Source organism: Mustelus asterias, unplaced genomic scaffold (assembly GCF_964213995.1).
Source record: "Mustelus asterias unplaced genomic scaffold, sMusAst1.hap1.1 HAP1_SCAFFOLD_3680, whole genome shotgun sequence".
Taxonomy (NCBI): Eukaryota; Metazoa; Chordata; class Chondrichthyes; order Carcharhiniformes; family Triakidae; genus Mustelus; species Mustelus asterias.
This window is the reverse complement of record NW_027593625.1, coordinates 7,411-29,208: the sequence shown is the minus strand read 5'-3', so window position 1 is coordinate 29,208 and position 21,798 is coordinate 7,411. Positions and strand designations below refer to the sequence as shown.

Below are 21,798 nucleotides of genomic sequence, written 5' to 3'. Positions count from 1 at the left end.
ACAAATGCCCCCATGATGCAAGTGGAGGGTGGGCGGCCATTTTGTCCATTGATGTTAAGGGAGGGCAGCCATTGGTCCATTCAACTTAAGGGAATGTGGCTACTGGTCCATTTATGTTAAGGGAGGGCAGCCATTGGTCCACTTATGTTAAGGGAGGGTGGCCATTGGTCGATTCAGGTTAAGGGAATGTGTCATTGGAAGATTTAGATTAAGGGAGGGCAGCCATTGGTCCATTTAAGTTAAGGAAGGGCGGCCATTTTCTCCACATCGCCTGGAGGAAGCGCAGCGTTGCCAACAGGAGCTAATGGCGGGGAACGGGAGATAACGGGACAGAAAGAGCCAGAAACGTCACGGGAAAATGAATTCCCGGTGGGAAAATACTCGCCACACCCCCCTCGCCCCACCTCAAAAAAAAATGTAGTGAATCGTAAAATGGGAAACGCAAGGATTCAGCTTGGAAAGGATCTGGGAAGAGTTCGATCTGGCTGCAGATTGGGTGGGGGATGGGCTCAGTCTGTTAACCTCACCGGGCCTTTGGTGGTCAGATTGCTGTTGTATTTGCCCCTTGGAGGGGTCATAACCTCACCATCGCGCCATCAGCGCCTTGGATAGAGACAAAATGGCCGCCAATCTGGCCAAAGGGCAGAAAATGGCCACCAATCTAGACAGCTTAAAATGGCGGCCCACAGTCCACGGCCCCCAGTGGTCAAAACCACCACCTTGACACCTGAACTCTGACCCTGCAGAGCTACGACACCCAGCAGCCGCTATCCTTGGGGCGTCTCTCAGGCCGAACATCAGGCCTGTCGGAACCACGCAGGTAATGGGGCCGCGGGATTGGCTCCCCCAGGAAATAGCCGTCCTCCTCCGAGTCGGAGGACGAGGAACAGGACGAACACGGCTCGCCCTGACGGTCACTGCGGGAGCCAGGCCGCCCAGCCTCACTCCCGCCCACCACTCGCTCCAGTTTGGATTGCCGGTGTCTCCCGCGGCTGTCGCCAAGCACCTGCTCCTCCGCAGCCGACGGTAGCGCTCCCTCTTCCCCAGCCGCAGATGGGGGTCCCTCCCCAGCCGGGAATCCCGGTCCGGATGGTCGGGATTGAAGCACGGACAAACTCTGCGGTTCCCGTCCACTGGCACGCTCCCTATCTCCGACATTCCCACTGGGATCAGGAGCAGAAAGTCCATTCAAACTGTCGAAAAATCCTGAGAGAGAGTGAAAGAGAGAGAGAGACAGAGATAGAGAGAGACCGAGACAGACAGAGAGAGACAGAGATTGGGACAGAGCGAGGGATAGAGCGGGGGACAGAGAGGGGGACAGAGAGATAAAGAGAGGGACAGAGAGATAGAGAGAGGGACAGAGAGATAGAGAGAGGGACAGAGAGAGGGACAGAGAGAGAGAGAGACAGAGAGAGAGAGAGACAGAGAGAGACAGCGAGAGAGAGAGAGACAGAGAGAGAGATAGAGAGAATGAGACAGAGAGAGAATGAGACAGAGGGAGAGAGAGAGAGTGGGAGGCAGAGACAGAGAGAGACAGAGAGAAAGAGAGGCAGAGAGAGAGAGAGAGACAGAGAGGGGGGGAGGGAGAGAGGGGGGGAGGGAGAGAGGGGGGGAGGGAGAGGGGGGGGAGGGAGAGAGGGGGGAGGGAGAGAGGGGGGAGGGAGAGAGGGGGGGAGGGAGAGAGGGGGGGAGGGAGAGGGGGGGGAGGGAGAGAGGGGGGGAGGGAGAGAGGGGGGAGGGAGAGAGGGGGGGAGGGAGAGAGGGGGAGGGAGAGGGGGGGAGGGAGAGGGGGGGGGGAGGGAGAGAGGGGGGGAGGGAGAGAGGGGGGAGGGAGAGAGGGGGGGGAGAGAGAGAGGGGGGGAGGGAGAGAGCGGAGAGAAGAAATAAACAATATGAAAAGTTTTTAAAGTTTATTTATTAGTCACAAGTAAGGCTCACATTAACACTGCAATGGATCATAGAATCATAGAAACCCTACAGTGCAGAAAGAGGACACTCGGCCCATCGAGTCTGCATCGACCACAATCCCACCCAGGCCCTACCCCCATATCCCTGCATATTTAACCACTAATCCCTCTAACCTACTCATCCCAGGACACTAAGGGGCAATTTTTAACCTGGCCAATCCACCTAACCCGCACATCTTTGGACTGTGGGAGGAAACCGGAGCACCCGGAGGAAACCCACGCAGACACGAGGAGAATGTGCAAACTCCACACAGACAGTGACCCGAGCCGGGAATCGAACCTGGGACCCTGGAGCTGTGAAGCAGCAGTGCTAACCACTGTGCTACCGTGCCGAAGTTACGGTGAAAATCCGTAAGAAGAGTGGGTGAAGAGAATTTGGGAAGCGCTTTGGGCAGTGTGGGTCTGACCAGCCCTAAAAACAGACAGATACCGGCGGGGGTGTGTGTCACCTGTCCCACATCAGGAGAATTCCCCCAGCACCTTGCACCCCCTCACCGTTTCAAATCAGCCTCAGAGCCTGGACATGAGTTAGACATTGAGGGCGGTCAGTATCACAGTGGAGGAAACACGTCAACAAACTCAACACAGCAAGATCCCACAGAATGGAGCATTTTACTGAGGGTGGGGGAGCGATCAATACCAGCAGATAGCGCGGTGTGGGACATATAGCCGACCGGCCAAGGATATCCCATCCCACAGTGCGGCACTCCCTCAGCACTGACCCTCCCACAGTGCGGCGCTCCCTCAGCACCGACCCTCCCACAGTGCGGCACTCCCTCAGCACTGACCCTCCCACAGTGCGGCGCTCCCTCAGCACTGACCCTCCCACAGTGCGGCGCTCCCTCAGCACTGACCCTCCCACAGTGCGGCGCTCCCTCAGCACTGACCCTCCCAGAGTGCGGCACTCCCTCAGCACTGGGGTCTTGCTCCATTTGGAGTGAGCCGGACAAAATTTTAGGCATTGTGATGTGGGCAGATTCCAAAGGATAAGTCAGACCACCCCGATTGGTCAGACGTGTCTGAATTTTGCTTTAATCCGTACTCGAGTCCATCTCTCAACACCAGAGGGAGAAAGACAGACACAGGTAACTTTCCATATATCCAGCCAACTGATACTTCCTCATTGAAATACCAATTCAAGCTCCCTCTATCTGTCCCCATCAAACTAGCGGAACAGGTACAGCACGGGGTTAGATACAGAGTAAAGCTCCCTCTACACTGTCCCCATCAAACACTCCCAGGACAGGTACAGCACGGGGTTAGATACAGAGTAAAGCTCCCTCTACACTGTCCCCATCAAACAGTCCCAGGACAGGTACAGCACGGGGTTAGATACAGAGTAAAGCTTCCTCTACACTGTCCCCATCAAACACTCCCAGGACAGGTACAGCACGGGGTTAGAGACAGAGTAAAGCTCCCTCTACACTGTCCCCATCAAACACTCCCAGGACAGGTACAGCACGGGGTTAGAGACAGAGTAAAGCTCCCTCTACACTGTCCCCATCAAACACTCCCAGGACAGGTACAGCACGGGGTTAGATACAGAGTAAAGCTTCCTCTACACTGTCCCCATCAAACACTCCCAGGACAGGTACAGCACGAGGTTTGATACAGAGTCACGCTCGCTTTATGCTGCATTGGCGTTCATACCTCTTGCTCCTTTGTCGAGATGATTCACTGGACAGGAGCCTGTGGTGGTGGTCGTCATGGCGACAGGGCCCTGAGGTTCGGCCACTGTCCACTCTCCATCCCCGGGCCGCAGGGCAGGCGTGGGGCTCTCGCTCTCCGACCCTGCTCTTTGATCTTGGCCCTCGTTTGGTGTGGAGGGTCGCTGAAGCCCTGCCGATGTGGGTGGGCGGGCCTCAGGCCTCGTTGCTGTCAGTAGGCCTCGCCCTGAGGCCCTCCGTCGCTTCGACGACCTGGGCCGGCCTCCATGGATGGCCGAGTCGCCAGAGTCCGTCGCCTCCTGTTGGCCAGCCTGAGCGCAGGACTTGGAGCAGAAGATGAGGCCCTGCTTGGGCAGGAAGGGGAGGCCCAGGAGGGAGCGCAGGCAGTGGGCACAGCGGAAACACAGCTGGGTGGCGTGCCAATGCTGCCCGTGATAGGTCATCTCACTCTGCTCCACCCCTGCCGTGGAAACAGAGAGAGAAAAATATATAATTAGACACACAGCAAAAAACATTCTGCTCACACACACAAAATGGAGATAGTGTAGAGGGAGCTTTACTCTGTATCTAACCCCGTGCTGTACCTGTCCTGGGAGTGTTTGATGGGGACAGTGTAGAGGGAGCTTTACTCTGTATCTAACCCCGTGCTGTACCTGTCCTGGGAGTGTTTGATGGGGACAGTGTAGAGGGAGCTTTACTCTGTATCTAACCCCGTGCTGTCCCTGTCCTGGGAGTGTTTGATGGGGACAGTGTAGAGGGAGCTTTACTCTGTATCTAACCCCGTGCTGTACCTGTCCTGGGAGTGTTTGATGGGGGACAGTGTAGAGGGAGCTTTACTCTGTATCTAACCCCGTGCTGTCCCTGTCCTGGGAGTGTTCGATGGGGACAGTGTAGAGGGAGCTTTACTCTGTATCTAACCCCGTGCTGTACCTGTCCTGGGAGTGTTTGATGGGGACAGTGTAGAGGGAGCTTTACTCTGTATCTAACCCCGTGCTGTACCTGTCCTGGGAGTGTTTGATGGGGACAGTGTAGAGGGAGCTTAACTCTGTATCTAACCCCGTGCTGTACCTGTTCTGGGAGTGTTTGATGCGGACAGTGCAGAGGGAGCTTTACTCTGTATCTAACCCCGTGCTGTGCCTGTCCTGGGAGTGTTTGATGAGGACAGTGTAGAGGGAGCTTTACTCTGTATCTAACCCCGTGCTGTACCTGTCCTGGGAGTGTTTGATGGGGACAGTGTAGAGGGAGCTTTACTCTGTGTCTAACCCCGTGCGGTACCTGTCCTGGGAGTGTTTGATGGGGGACAGTGCAGAGGGAGCTTTACTCTGTATCTAACCCCGTCCTGTACCTGTCCTGGGAGTGTTTGATGGGGATAGTGTAGAGGGAGCTTTACTCTGTATCTAACCCCGTGCTGTACCTGTCCTGGGAGTGTTTGATGGGGACAGTGCAGAGGGAGCTTTACTCTGTATCTAACCCCGTGCTGTACCTGTCCTGGGAGTGTTTGATGGGGGACAGTGCAGAGGGAGCTTTACTCTGTATCTAACCCCGTGCTGTACCTGTCCTGGGAGTGTTTGATGGGGACAGTGTAGAGGGAGCTTTACTCTGTATCTAACCCCGTGCTGTACCTGCCCTGGGAGTGTTTGATGGGGACAGTGTAGAGGGAGCTTTACTCTGTATCTAACCCCGTGCTGTACCTGTCCTGGGAGTGTTTGATGGGGACAGTGTAGAGGGAGCTTTACTCTGTATCTAACCCCGTGCTGTACCTGTTCTGGGAGTGTTTGATGCGGACAGTGCAGAGGGAGCTTTACTCTGTATCTAACCCCGTGCTGTGCCTGTCCTGGGAGTGTTTGATGAGGACAGTGTAGAGGGAGCTTTACTCTGTATCTAACCCCGTGCTGTACCTGTCCTGGGAGTGTTTGATGGGGACAGTGTAGAGGGAGCTTTACTCTGTATCTAACCCCGTGCTGTACCTGTCCTGGGAGTGTTTGATGGGGGACAGTGCAGAGGGAGCTTTACTCTGTATCTAACCCCGTGCAGTACCTATCCTGGGAGTGTTTGATGGGGATAGTGTAGAGGGAGCTTTACTCTGTATCTAACCCCGTGCTGTACCTGTCCTGGGAGTGTTTGATGGGGACAGTGCAGAGGGAGCTTTACTCTGTATCTAACCCCGTGCAGTACCTGTCCTGGGAGTGTTTGATGGGGATAGTGTAGAGGGAGCTTTACTCTGTATCTAACCCCGTGCTGTACCTGTCCTGGGAGTGTTTGATGGGGACAGTGCAGAGGGAGCTTTACTCTGTATCTAACACCGTGCTGTACCTGTCCTGGGAGTGTTTGATGGGGGACAGTGCAGAGGGAGCTTTACTCTGTATCTAACCCCGTGCTGTACCTGTCCTGGGAGTGTTTGATGGGGACAGTGGAGAGGGAGCTTTACTCTGTATCTAACCCCGTGCTGTACCTGTCCTGGGAGTGTTTGATGGGGGACAGTGCAGAGGGAGCTTTACTCTGTATCTAACCCCGTGCTGTACCTGTCCTGGGAGTGTTTGATGGGGGACAGTGTAGAGGGAGCTTTACTCTGTATCTAACCCCGTGCTGTACCTGTCCTGGGAGTGTTTGATGGGGACAGTGTAGAGAGAGCTTTACTCTGTATCTCACCCCATGCAGTACCTGTCCTGGGAATGTTTGATGAGGACAGTGTAGAGGGAGCTTTACTCTGTATCTAACCCCGTGCTGTATCTGTCCTGGGTGTGTTTGATGGGGACAGTATAGAGGGAGCTTTACTCTGTATCTAACCCCGTGCTGTATCTGTCCCGGGAGCATTTGATGGGGACAGTGTAGCGGGAGCTTTACTCAGTTTCTAACCCCGTGCTGTACCTGTCCTGGGAGTGTTTGATGGGGGACAGTGTAGAGGGAGCTTTACTCTGTATCTCACCCCGTGCTGTATCTGTCCTGGGAGTGTTTGATGGGGACAGAGGAGAGGCAGCTTCACTCTGTATCTAACCCCGTGCTGTACCTGTCCTGGGAGTGTTTGATGGGGGACAGTGTAGAGGGAGCTTTACTCTGAATCTAACCCCGTGCTGTACCTGTCCTGGGAGTGTTTGATGGGGACAGTGTAGAGGGAGCTTTACTCTGTATCTAACCCCGTGCTGTACCTGCCCTGGGAGTGTTAGATGGGGTCTGTGACGCACTCACCGATATGTTCCCCACAGCTGTCACAGTATTCAGCGTAAACGGCCTCGAAGCAGGTGAAACAAAATGGCTGACTCCCCTTCATGACGTACCGTAGTCCGGCCAATGGAGCCTCGCACTCGAAGCAGCAGAAGTGCCTGACATGCCAGTGACGGCCCTCGGCCACCGTGCATTCCGTGGAGAAGATTATCTGCAGAGAGAAACAAGGGCAAGGGTCGTGTTTAATCCAGACAAAGATTCAGAGGGAGCCAACCTCAGGTCAAAGGTCGTGGCTGCTGTTGTTGCCACGGGAGATTTCTCATCCCTAGGCCTGAGGCCTAGACTGCCAGGCCTTGAGATGATTCCACCCTGTTTGAGGGGTCGTGAGGCTGGCCTGATTAAATGACGAGACAGAGTACAGGAATGAGATAGAGAATCTGGTGAACTGTTGCGGTAACAATAATTTCTCCCCCAATGTCAACAAAACGAAGGAGATTGCCATCGACTTCAGGAAGCGTAAAGCAGAACATGCCCCTGTCTACATCAATGGGGATGAAGTGGAAAGGATCGAGAGCTTCAAGTTTTTAGGTGTCCAGATCACCAACAACCTGTCGTCCCCTCCATGCCGACACTATAGTTAAGAAAGCCCACCAACGCCTCTACTTTCTCAGAAGACTAAGGAAATTTCGCATCAGCTACGACTCTCACCAACTTTTACAGATGTACCATAGAAAGCATTCTTTCTGGTTGTATCACAGCTTGGTCTGGGCTCCTGCTCTGCCCAAGACCGCAAGGAACTACAAAAGGTTGTGAATGTAGCCCAATCCATCACGCAAACCAGCCTCCCATCCATTGACTCTGTCTACACTTCCCGCTGCCTCGGAAAAGCAGCCAGCATAATTAAGGACCCCACGCACCCCGGGCATTCTCTCTTCCATCGGGAAAAAGATACAAAAGTCTGAGGTCACGCACCAACCGACTGAAGAACAGCTTCTTCCCTGCTGCCGTCAGACTTTTGAATGAACTTATCTTGCATTAAGTTGATCTTTCCCTACACCCTAGCTATGACTGTAACACTACATTCTGCACTCTCTCCTTTCCTTCTCTCTGTACGGTAGGCTTTTGGTTAGCACTGCTGCCTCACAGCGCCAGGGACCCGGGTTCGATTCCCGGCTTGGGTCACTGTCTGTGCGGAATCTGCATGTTCTCCCCGTGTCTGTGTGGGTTTCCTCCCACAGTCCGAAAGATGTGTTGGTTAGGTGCATTGGCCATGATAAATTCTCCCTCAGTGTACCTGAACAGGCGCCGGAGTGTGGCAACTAGGGGATTTTCACACTAACTTCATTGCAGTGTTAATGTAAGCCTTACTTGTGACACTAATAAATAAACTTTAAATAGCCTGCAAGAAACAATACTTTTCACTGTATACTAATATATGTGACAATAATAAATCAAATCAAGTAATGTTGGTGCTTGCCAACTCTTGTGTGAGAGAGAAGCCTACCTTCTCTCTTTCCTCTGGAAGTGGCCCAAAAATTTGGGAACAGGCTTCAGTTTGGGCCTAGGAGCAATGGAGCCAGATTTGGATCCCAATTGGGCAGGGATACTCAGGGGTGCGGGGGCATCGCTGCCTGGCTGGGATTGCTGGCAGGGAGGGCAGAGCAGAGGTAGATATTTGGCTGTGATTGGCTTTGCGTGCCAACACCTCCACCCGCCCAGGGGATCCGCCACCCCACTCACCTCATCACAGGCCTGGCACCGCGGCTTCAGCTGCTCAGCGTGATGCCTCCCGCAGTAGATCTTCCCGTCCTGGTAGAAGTAGATGAGGTCCAGCAAGAGCTCGCTGCAGGTGGCACAGGTGAAGCACTCGGGGTGCCAGCAAGCCCCGTGCCCTGCCCGGCTGGCAAAGACAGCGAGATCGCCGCATCGGATCTGCCGGCCACACTGCAGGGGGGAGAGCGGGGAGAGAGAGGAGCAGAGAGGTCAGATGGTCTGGTACGACAGAGGTCAGAGGACAAAGAGCAGATGTGAAGGACAAGGCAGAGGGCAGGCTGCCAAGGGAGGGTGGCTGGTATGTCAAGGGGGGATGGGCAGAAGGTCAACGCAGGAGGGCGGAAGGTCGGGGGAAGGTCAGAAGGTGAGCGGGAGGGTGAATGTCAAAGGAGAGGGCGTAAGGTCAAAGGGCAGGGAAGAAAGTCACAGGGAAGGGCAGAGGATCAGGGGAGAGGTGGAAGGTCAAAGGGGAGAGGTGGAAGGTCAAAGGGGAGAGGCGGAAGGTCAAGGGGAGGGATGGAAGGTCTAGGGGGGTGGACAGAAGGTCAAGGGGGGTGGACAGAAGGTCAAGGGGGGTGGACAGAAGGTCATGCAGTGGGCAGAAGGTCAAGGGAGGTGGGGGAATGGTCAAGGGAAGGGGGCAAAAGGCCAGGGCGAAGGTCAGAGTGTCAGGTCAGAGCAGAACATCAAGGGCAGAGTGGAATTAAGGTTAGGGGGAGTGGGCAGAAGGTCATGGGGCGAAGTTCAGAGGGTCAGGGTGGGCAAAAAGGTCACAAGCGAGGGCTGAAGGTCGAGCGAGTGGGCAGAGGTCGCGAGGCGAAGGTCAAAGGGTCAGGCGGGCGAAGGTGAGGGAAGACTGGGGTCAGGGTGGAGGATGAGATTGAGGTGTCGGGGAAAATGTTTGAAGCAGGTACCTGCTGACAGATGGCCCCGGTTATAACCACAGGGAACGGGCAAACAGTCCCACGACCAAGACTCTCCCTCTTACGCTGCTGACTAAACAGCTTCAATTCCTTCACCTCCTCATCATCCACCAGCGAGCTGCAATATTGAGGCTGTGGGAGACACGGACATCACCCATTAGCCCATATATAAACCCCCCCGAACCCCTCGATTAGATTCCAGTCTGTAACTCACCCCCGGGTATCTGTTATTCTATATATAAACCCCCCCGAACCCCTCGATTAGATTCCAGTCTGTAACTCACCCCCGGGTATCTGTTATTCTATATATAAACCACCCCGAACCCCTCGATTAGATTCCAGTCTGTAACTCACTCCCGGGTATCTGTTATTCTGTATATAAACCACCCCGAACCCCTCGATTAGATTCCAGTCTGTAACTCACTCCCGGGTATCTGTTATTCTGTATATAAACCCCCCCGAACCCCTCGATTAGATTCCAGTCTGTAACTCACTCCCGGGTATCTGTTATTCTATATATAAACCACCCCGAACCCCTCGATTAGATTCCAGTCTGTAACTCACTCCCGGGTATCTGTTATTCTGTATATAAACCCCCCCGAACCCCTCGATTAGATTCCAGTCTGTAACTCACTCCCGGGTATCTGTTATTCTATATATAAACCTGCCCGAACCCCTCGATTAGATTCCAGTCTGTAACTCACTCCCGGGTATCTGTTATTCTATATATAAAACCCCCCGAACCCCTCGATTAGATTCCAGTCTGTAACTCACTCCCGGGTATCTGTTATTCTATATATAAACCCCCCCGAACCCCTCGATTAGATTCCAGTCTGTAACTCACTCCCGGGTATCTGTTATTCTATATATAAACCCCCCCGAACCCCTCGATTAGATTCCAGTCTGTAACTCACTCCCAGGTATCTGTTATTCTATATATAAACCCCCCCCCTGAACCCCTCGATTAGATTCCAGTCTGTAACTCACTTCCGGGTATCTGTTATTCTATATATAAACCCCCCCGAACCTCTCGATTAGATTCCAGTCTGTAACTCACTCCCGGGTATCTGTTATTCTATATATAAACCTCCCCGAACCCCTCGATTAGATTCCAGTCTGTAACTCACTCCCGGGTATCTGTTATTCTATATATAAACCCCCCCCTGAACCCCTCGATTAGATTCCAGTCTGTAACTCACTCCCGGGTATCTGTTATTCTATATATAAACCCCCCCGAACCCCTCGATTAGATTCCAGTCTGTAACTCACTCCCAGGTATCTGTTATTCTATATATAACCCCCCCCCTGGACCCCTCGATTAGATTCCAGTCTGTAACTCACTCCCGGGTATCTGTTATTCTATATATAAACCACCCCGAACCCCTCCATTAGATTCCAGTCTGTAACTCACTCCCGGGTATCTGTTATTCTATATATAAAACCCCCTGAACCCCTCGATTAGATTCCAGTCTGTAACTCACTCCCGGGTATCTGTTATTCTATATATAAACCCCCCTGAACCCCTCGATTAGACTCCAGTCTGTAACTCACTCCCGGGTATCTGTTATTCTATATATAAACCCCCCCCCGAACCCCTCGAATAGACTACAGTCTGTAACTCACTCCCAGGTATCTGTTATTCTATATATAAACCCCCCCCCTGAACCCCTCGATTAGATTCCAGTCTGTAACTCACTCCCGGGTATCTGTTATTCTATATATAAACCCCCCCGAACCTCTCGATTAGATTCCAGTCTGTAACTCACTCCCGGGTATCTGTTATTCTATATATAAACACCCCCGAACCCCTCGATTAGATTCCAGTCTGTAACTCACTCCCGGGTATCTGTTATTCTATATATAAACCCCCCCCCGAACCCCTCGATTAGATTCCAGTCTGTAACTCACTCCCGGGTATCTGTTATTCTATATATAAACCCCCCCCGAACCCCTCGATTAGATTCCAGTCTGTAACTCACTCCCGGGTATCTGTTATTCTATATATAAACCCCCCGAACCCCTCGATTAGATTCCAGTCTGTAACTCACTCCCGGGTATCTGTTATTCTATATATAAACCCCCCCGAACCCCTCGATTAGATTCCAGTCTGTAACTCACTCCCGGGTATCTGTTATTCTATATATAAACCCCCCCGAACCCCTCGATTAGATTCCAGTCTGTAACTCACTCCCGTGTATCTGTTATTCTATAGATAAACCCCCCCCTGAACCCCTCGATTAGATTCCAGTCTGTAACTCACTCCCGGGTATCTGTTATTCTATATATAAACCCCCTCGAACCCCTCGATTAGATTCCAGTCTGTAACTCACTCCCAGGTATCTGTTATTCTATATATAACCCCCCCCCCGGACCCCTCGATTAGATTCCAGTCTGTAACTCACTTCCGGGTATCTGTTATTCTATATATAAACCACCCCGAACCCCTCGATTAGATTCCAGTCTGTAACTCACTCCCAGGTATCTGTTATTCTATAGATAAACCCCGCCCTGAACCCCTCGATTAGATTCCAGTCTGTAACTCACTCCCGGGTATCTGTTATTCTATATATAAACCCCCTCGAACCCCTCGATTAGATTCCAGTCTGTAACTCACTCCCAGGTATCTGTTATTCTATATATAACCCCCCCCCCGGACCCCTCGATTAGATTCCAGTCTGTAACTCACTTCCGGGTATCTGTTATTCTATATATAAACCACCCCGAACCCCTCGATTAGATTCCAGTCTGTAACTCACTCCCGGGTATCTGTTATTCTATATATAAACCCCCCTGAACCCCTCGATTAGATTCCAGTCTGTAACTCACTCCCGGGTATCTGTTATTCTATATATAAACCCCCCCGAACCCCTCGATTAGACTCCAGTCTGTAACTCACTCCCGGGTATCTGTTATTCTATATATAAACCCCCCCCCGAACCCCTCGATTAGACTCCAGTCTGTAACTCACTCCCGGGTATCTGTTATTCTATATATAAACCCCCCCCGAACCCCTCGATTAGATTCCAGTCTGTAACTCACTCCCGGGTATCTGTTATTCTATATATAAACCCCCCCGAAACCCTCGATTAGATTCCAGTCTGTAACTCACTCCCGGGTATCTGTTATTCTATATATAAACCCGCCCGAATCCCTCGATTAGATTCCAGTCTGTAACTCTCTCCCCGGTATCTGTTATTCTATATATAAACCCGCCCGAATCCCTCGATTAGATTCCAGTCTGTAACTCACTCCCGGGTATCTGTTATTCTATATATAAACCCCCCCGAACCCCTCGATTAGATTCCAGTCTGTAACTCACTCCCAGGTATCTGTTATTCTATATATAAACCCCCCCGAAACCCTCGATTAGATTCCAGTCTGTAACTCACTCCCCGGTATCTGTTATTCTATATATAAACCCCCCCGAAACCCTCGATTAGATTCCAGTCTGTAACTCACTCCCCGGTATCTGTTATTCTATATATAAACCCCCCCGAAACCCTCGATTAGATTCCAGTCTGTAACTCACTCCCAGGTATCTGTTATTCTATATATAAACCCGCCCGAATCCCTCGATTAGATTCCAGTCTGTAACTCACTCCCGGGTATCTGTTATTCTATATATAAACCCCCCCGAAACCCTCGATTAGATTCCAGTCTGTAACTCACTCCCAGGTATCTGTTATTCTATATATAAACCCGCCCGAATCCCTCGATTAGATTCCAGTCTGTAACTCACTCCCGGGTATCTGTTATTCTATATATAAACCCCCCCGAACCCCTCGATTAGATTCCAGTCTGTAACTCACTCCCAGGTATCTGTTATTCTATATATAAACCCCCCCGAAACCCTCGATTAGATTCCAGTCTGTAACTCACTCCCCGGTATCTGTTATTCTATATATAAACCCCCCCGAAACCCTCGATTAGATTCCAGTCTGTAACTCACTCCCCGGTATCTGTTATTCTATATATAAACCCCCCCCGAACCCCTCGATTAGATTCCAGTCTGTAACTCACTCCCAGGTATCTGTTATTCTATATATAAACCCCCCCGAATCCCTCGATTAGATTCCAGTCTGTAACTCACTCCCGGGTATCTGTTATTCTATATATAAACCCCCCCGAACACCTCGATTAGATTCCAGTCTGTAACTCACTCCCGGGTATCTGTTATTCTATATATAAACCCCCCCGAACCCCTCGATTAGACTCCAATCTGTAACTCACTCCCGGGTATCTGTTATTCTATATATAAACCCCCCCCTGAACCCCTCGATTAGATTCCAGTCTGTAACTCACTCCCGGGTATCTGTTATTCTATATATAAACCCCCCCGAACCCCTCGATTAGATTCCAGTCTGTAACTCACTCCCAGGTATCTGTCATTCTATATATAAACCCCTCGAATCCCTCGATTAGATTCCAGTCTGTAACTCACTCCCGGGTATCTGTTATTCTATATATAAACCCCCCCGAACCGCTCGATTAGATTCCAGTCTGTAACTCACTCCCAGGTATCTGTTATTCTATATATAAACCCCCCCGAAACCCTCGATTAGATTCCAGTCTGTAACTCACTCCCCGGTATCTGTTATTCTATATATAAACCCCCCTGAAACCCTCGATTAGATTCCAGTCTGTAACTCACTCCCCGGTATCTGTTATTCTATATATAAACCCCCCCAAACCCCTCGATTAGATTCCAGTCTGTAACTCACTCCCAGGTATCTGTTATTCTATATATAAACCCCCCCGAATCCCTCGATGAGATTCCAGTCTGTAACTCACTCCTGGGTATCTGTTATTCTATATATAAACCCCCCCGAACCCCTCGATTAGATTCCAGTCTGTAACTCACTCCCAGGTATCTGTTATTCTATATATAAACCCCCCCGAACCCCTCCGATTAGATTCCAGTCTGTAACTCACTACCGGGTATCTGTTATTCTATATATAAACCACCCCGAACCCCATGATTAGATTCCAGTCTGTAACTCGCTCCCGGGTATCTGTTATTCTATATATAAACCCCCCGAACCCCTTGATTAGATTCCAGTCTGTAACTCGCTCCTGGGTATCTGTTATTCTATATATAAATCCCCCCAAACCCCTCGATTAGATTCCAGTCTGTAACTCACTCCTGGGTGTCTGTTATTCTATATATAAACCCCTCCGAACCCCTCGATTAGATTCCAGTCTGTAACTCACTCCCGGGTATCTGTTATTCTATATATATACCCCCCCCGAACCCCGCGATTAGATTCCAGTCTGTAACTCGCTCCCGGGTATCTGTTATTCTATATATAAACCCCCCGAACCCATTGATTAGATTCCAGTCTGTAACTCACTCCCGGGTATCTGTTATTCTATATATAAACCCCCCCCCTGAACCCCTCGATTAGATTCCAGTCTGTAACTCGCTCCCGGGTATCTGTTATTCTATATATAAACCCCCCCCCTGAACCCCTCGATTAGATTCCAGTCTGTAACTCACTCCCGGGTATCTGTTATTCTATATATAAACCCCCCCGAACCTCTCGATTAGATTCCAGTCTGTAACTCACTCCCGGGTATCTGTTATTCTATATATAAACACACCCGAACCCCTCGATTAGATTCCAGTCTGTAACTCACTCCCGGGTATCTGTTATTCTATATATAAACCCCCCCCCGAACCCCTCGATTAGATTCCAGTCTGTAACTCACTCCCGGGTATCTGTTATTCTATATATAAACCCCCCCCCGAACCCCTCGATTAGATTCCAGTCTGTAACTCACTCCCGGGTATCTGTTATTCTATATATAAACCCCCTCGAACCCCTCGATTAGATTCCAGTCTGTAACTCACTCCCGGGTATCTGTTATTCTATATATAAACCCCCCCGAACCCCTCGATTAGATTCCAGTCTGTAACTCACTCCCGGGTATCTGTTATTCTATATATAAAACCCCCGGAACCCCTCGATTAGATTCCAGTCTGTAACTCACTCCCGGGTATCTGTTATTCTATATATAAACCCCCCTGAACCCCTCGATTAGATTCCAGTCTGTAACTCACTCCCGGGTATCTGTTATTCTATATATAAACCCCCCCGAACCCCTCGATTAGACTCCAGTCTGTAACTCACTCCCGGGTATCTGTTATTCTATATATAAACCCCCCCCCGAACCCCTCGATTAGACTCCAGTCTGTAACTCACTCCCGGGTATCTGTTATTCTATATATAAACCCCCCCCGAACCCCTCGATTAGATTCCAGTCTGTAACTCACTCCCGGGTATCTGTTATTCTATATATAAACCCCCCCGAAACCCTCGATTAGATTCCAGTCTGTAACTCACTCCCAGGTATCTGTTATTCTATATATAAACCCGCCCGAATCCCTCGATTAGATTCCAGTCTGTAACTCACTCCCGGGTATCTGTTATTCTATATATAAACCCCCCCGAACCCCTCGATTAGATTCCAGTCTGTAACTCACTCCCAGGTATCTGTTATTCTATATATAAACCCCCCCGAAACCCTCGATTAGATTCCAGTCTGTAACTCACTCCCCGGTATCTGTTATTCTATATTTAAACCCCCCCGAAACCCTCGATTAGATTCCAGTCTGTAACTCACTCCCCGGTATCTGTTATTCTATATATAAACCCCCCCCGAACCCCTCGATTAGATTCCAGTCTGTAACTCACTCCCGGGTATCTGTTATTCTATATATAAACCCCCCCGAACCCCTCGATTAGACTCGAATCTGTAACTCACTCCCGGGTATCTGTTATTCTATATATAAACCCCCCCCTGAACCCCTCGATTAGATTCCAGTCTGTAACTCACTCCCGGGTATCTGTTATTCTATATATAAACCCCCCCGAACCCCTCGATTAGATTCCAGTCTGTAACTCACTCCCAGGTATCTGTCATTCTATATATAAACCCCTCGAATCCCTCGATTAGATTCCAGTCTGTAACTCACTCCCGGGTATCTGTTATTCTATATATAAACCCCCCCGAACCCCTCGATTAGATTCCAGTCTGTAACTCACTCCCGGGTATCTGTTATTCTATATATAAACCCCCCCGTACCCCTCGATTAGATTCCAGTCTGTAACTCACTCCCGGGTATCTGTTATTCTATATATAAACCCCCCCGAACCCCTCGATTAGATTCCAGTCTGTAACTCACTCCCAGGTATCTGTTATTCTATATATAAACCCCCCCGAAACCCTCGATTAGATTCCAGTCTGTAACTCACTCCCCGGTATCTGTTATTCTATATATAAACCCCCCTGAAACCCTCGATTAGATTCCAGTCTGTAACTCACTCCCCGGTATCTGTTATTCTATATATAAACCCCCCCAAACCCCTCGATTAGATTCCAGTCTGTAACTCACTCCCAGGTATCTGTTATTCTATATATAAACCCCCCCGAATCCCTCGATTAGATTCCAGTCTGTAACTCACTCCTGGGTATCTGTTATTCTATATATAAACCCCCCCGAACCCCTCGATTAGATTCCAGTCTGTAACTCACTCCCAGGTATCTGTTATTCTATATATAAACCACCCTGAACCCCTCGATTAGATTCCAGTCTGTAACTCACTACCGGGTATCTGTTATTCTATATATAAACCACCCCGAACCCCATGATTAGATTCCAGTCTGTAACTCGCTCCCGGGTATCTGTTATTCTATATATAAACCCCCCGAACCCCTCGATTAGATTCCAGTCTGTAACTCACTCCCGGGTATCTGTTATTCTATATATAAACCACCCCGAACCCCATGATTAGATTCCAGTCTGTAACTCACTCCCGGGTATCTGTTATTCTATATATAAACCCCCCCGAACCCCTCGATTAGATTCCAGTCTGTAACTCACTCCCGGGTATCTGTTATTCTATATATAAACCCCCCCGTACCCCTCGATTAGATTCCAGTCTGTAACTCACTCCCGGGTATCTGTTATTCTATATATAAACCCCCCCGAACCCCTCGATTAGATTCCAGTCTGTAACTCACTCCCAGGTATCTGTTATTCTATATATAAACCACCCCGAAACCCTCGATTAGATTCCAGTCTGTAACTCACTCCCCGGTATCTGTTATTCTATATATAAACCCCCCTGAAACCCTCGATTAGATTCCAGTCTGTAACTCACTCCCCGGTATCTGTTATTCTATATATAAACCCCCCCAAACCCCTCGATTAGATTCCAGTCTGTAACTCACTCCCAGGTATCTGTTATTCTATATATAAACCCCCCCGAATCCCTCGATTAGATTCCAGTCTGTAACTCACTCCTGGGTATCTGTTATTCTATATATAAACCCCCCCGAACCCCTCGATTAGATTCCAGTCTGTAACTCACTCCCAGGTATCTGTTATTCTATATATAAACCACCCTGAACCCCTCGATTAGATTCCAGTCTGTAACTCACTACCGGGTATCTGTTATTCTATATATAAACCACCCCGAACCCCTCGATTAGATTCCAGTCTGTAACTCACTCCCGGGTATCTGTTATTCTATATATAAACCACCCCGAACCCCATGATTAGATTCCAGTCTGTAACTCGCTCCCGGGTATCTGTTATTCTATATATAAACCCCCCGAACCCCTTGATTAGATTCCAGTCTGTAACTCACTCCTGGGTATCTGTTATTCTATATATAAATCCCCCCAAACCCCTCGATTAGATTCCAGTCTGTAACTCACTCCTGGGTGTCTGTTATTCTATATATAAACCCCTCCGAACCCCTCGATTAGATTCCAGTCTGTAACTCACTCCCGGGTATCTGTTATTCTATATATATACCCCCCCCGAACCCCTCGATTAGATTCCAGTCTGTAACTCGCTCCCGGGTATCTGTTATTCTATATATAAACACCCCCGAACCCCTCGATTAGATTCCAGTCTGTAACTCACTCCCGGGTATCTGTTATTTTATATATAAACCCCCCCGAACCCCTCGATTAGATTCCAGTCTGTAACTCACTCCCGGGTATCTGTTATTCTGTATATAAACCCCCCCGAACCCCTCGATTAGATTCCAGCCTGTAACTCACTCCCGGGTATCTGTTATTCTATATATAAACCACCCCAAACCCCTCAATTAGATTCGTCTGTAACTGACTCCCGGGTATCTGTTATTCTATATATAAACCACCCGAACCCCTCGATTAGATTCCAGTCTGTAACTCACTCCCGGGTATCTGTTATTCTATATATAAACCCCCCGAACACCTCGATTAGATTCCAGTTTGTAACTCACTCCCGGGTATCTGTGCTTCTATATATAAACCGCCCTGAACCCCTCGATTAGATTCCAGTCTGTAACTCACTCCCGGGTATCTGTTATTCTATATATAAACCCCCCGAACCACTCGATTAGATTCCAGTCTGTAACTCACTCCCGGGTATCTGGCATTCTATATATAAACCCCCCCGAACCCCTCGATTAGATTCCAGTCTGTAACTCACTCCCGGGTATCTGTTATTCTATATATAAACCCCCTCCCCGAACCCCTCGATTAGATTCCAGTCTGTAACTCACTCCCGGGTATCTGGTATTCTATACATAAAACCCCCGAACCCCTCGATTAGATTCCAGTCTGTAACTCACTCCCGGGTATCTGTTATTCTATATATAAACCCCCGGAACCCCTCGATTAGATTCCAGTCTGTAACTCACTCCCGGGTATCTGTTATTCTATATATATACCGCCCTGAACCCCTCGATTAGATTCCAGTCTGTAACTCACTCCCGGGTATCTGTTATTCTATATATAAACCACCCCGAACCCCTCGATTAGATTCCAGTCTGTAACGCACTCCCGGGTATCTGTTATTCTATATATAAACCACCCCGAACCCCTCGATTAGATTCCAGTCTGTAACTCACTCCCGGGTATCTGTTATTCTCTATATAAACCACCTCGAACCCCTCGATTAGATTCCAGTCTGTAACTCACTCCCGGGTATCTGTTATTCTATATATAAACCACCTCGAACCCCTCGATTAGATTCCAGTCTGTAACTCACTCCCGGGTATCTGTTATTCTATATATAAACCACCCCGAACCCCTCGATTAGATTCCAGTCTGTAACTCACTCCCGGGTATCTGTTATTCTATATATAAACCACCCCGAACCCCTCGATTAGATTCCAGTCTGTAACTCACTCCTGGGTATCTGTTATTCTATATATAAACCACCCTGAACCCCTCGATTAAATTCCAGTCTGTAACTCGCTCCTGGGTATCTGTTATTCTATATATAAACCACCCCGAACCCCTCGATTAGATTCCAGTCTGTAACTCGCTCCCGGGTATCTGTTATTCTATATATAAACAATCCTCAACCCCTCGATTAGATTCCAGTCTGTAACTCGCTCCTGGGTATCTGTTATTCTATATATAAACCACCCCGAACCCCTCGATTAGATTCCAGTCTGTAACTCGCTCCCGGGTATCTGTTATTCTATATATAAACAATCCTCAACCCCTCGATTAGATTCCAGTCTGTAACTCGCTCCTGGGTATCTGTTATTCTATATATAAACCACCCCGAACCCCTCGATTAGATTCCAGTCTGTAACTCGCTCCCGGGTATCTGTTATTCTATATATAAACAATCCTCAACCCCTCGATTAGATTCCAGTCTGTAACTCGCTCCTGGGTATCTGTTATTCTATATATAAACCACCCCGAACCCCTCGATTAGATTCCAGTCTGTAACCCACTCCCGGGTATCTGTTATTCTACATTTTAGTGTCAGTAAATGTCGCGCTGTTTCAGTGGTGTTGATTTGCAGACTGACCTCACTGTCATGAGGAGGCAGTTGCTGCAGGAGTTGTTTGATCCGGTATCTCTCTCCGGGGCTGTTGATGTAGGGGATCTTGTGTTCTGGGAGGGAGCTAAAGTATTGGTAAACCTGCAGTACACACACACATTGATATTACTGAGACTGGATTGAAGAGTTCTGCCTTGATGATTCAGTCCCCCAACCCGATTTCCAACTCAAACCACTCCAGCGCCGACCCCTCCAGCACCCGCGCCCTCCAGCACCCGCGCCCTCCAGCACCCGCGCCCTCCAGCACCCGCGCCCTCCAGCACCCGCGCCCTCCAGCACCCGCGCCCTCCAGCACCCGCGCCCTCCAGCACCCGCGCCCTCCAGCACCCGCGCCCTCCAGCACCCGCGCCCTCCAGCACCCGCGCCCTTCAGCACCCGCGCCCTCCAGCACCCGACCCCTCCAGCACCCGCGCTCTCCAGCACCCGCGCCCTCCAGCACCCGCGCCCTTCAGCACCCGCGCCCTCCAGCACCCGGCCCCTCCAGCACCCGCGCCCTCCAGCACCCGCGCCCTCCAGCACCCGCACCCTCCAGCACCCGCGCCCTCCAGCACCCGCGCCCTCCAGCACCCGCGCCCTCCAGCACCCGCGCCCTCCAGCACCCGCGCCCTCCAGCACCCGCGCCCTTCAGCACCCGCGCCCTCCAGCACCCGACCCCTCCAGCACCCGCGCCCTCCAGCACCCGCGCCCTCCAGCACCCGCGCCCTTCAGCACCCGCGCCCTCCAGCACCCGGCCCCTCCAGCACCCGCGCCCTCCAGCACCCGCGCCCTCCAGCACCCGCGCCCTCCAGCACCCGCGCCCTCCAACTGGAACCAATTGAACTATCTACATGTCTGCAATGTCGGTCCTCTACCCAGCCATCCTCAAAAACATAGCCCCCATTGTCCATCAACACATCTCCCCTTGACATTCAATGGCATTCCCATCGCTGAATCCCCCCCACTATCAACATCCTGGGGGTCACCATTGAGCAGAAACTGAACTGGACCCAGCCATATAAATACTGTGGCTCCCAGAGCAGGCCAGAGGCTGGGAATCCTGCGGAGAGTAACTCACCTCCTGACTCCCCCCAAAGCCTGTCCACCATCTACAAGGCACAAGTCGGGAGTGTGATGGAATACTCTCCCACTCGCCTGGATGAGCGGGGCTCCGACAACACTCGAGAAGCTCGACACCATCCGGGACAAAGCAGCCCCCCCCCCGCTCGATCGACACGCTAACCCCCCCACCCTCAACATTCACTCCCTCCACCACCGACGCACAGCGGCAGCAGTGTGTACCGTCTACAAGATGCACCGCAGCGACTCGCCAAGGCTCCTTCGACAGCGCCGCCCAAACCCACCACTTCTACCCACTAGAAGGACAAGGGCAGCAGACGCCATGGGGAACACCCACACCTGCAAGTTCCCCCTCTCCGAGCACCACCGCCAGCCCCCCAGCCCCCCCC

At 50.6% G+C, this 21,798-nt stretch overlaps 1 protein-coding gene across 1 annotated transcript; it reads right to left on the bottom strand.

Moving 5' to 3' along the window:
- Window positions 1–34: 34 nt before the first annotated feature.
- LOC144490720 (prickle-like protein 2) lies at window positions 35–20,434 on the bottom strand (the record flags this gene model as incomplete). The annotated part of the gene is made up of 6 exons (XM_078208429.1): window positions 35–1,206; window positions 3,618–4,094; window positions 6,821–7,007; window positions 8,537–8,740; window positions 9,484–9,624; window positions 20,321–20,434. Coding segments are annotated over 6 exons (1,581 nt in total), but the record flags the coding sequence as incomplete, so codon positions are not given.
- Between the last annotated feature and the right edge of the window lie 1,364 nt (window positions 20,435–21,798).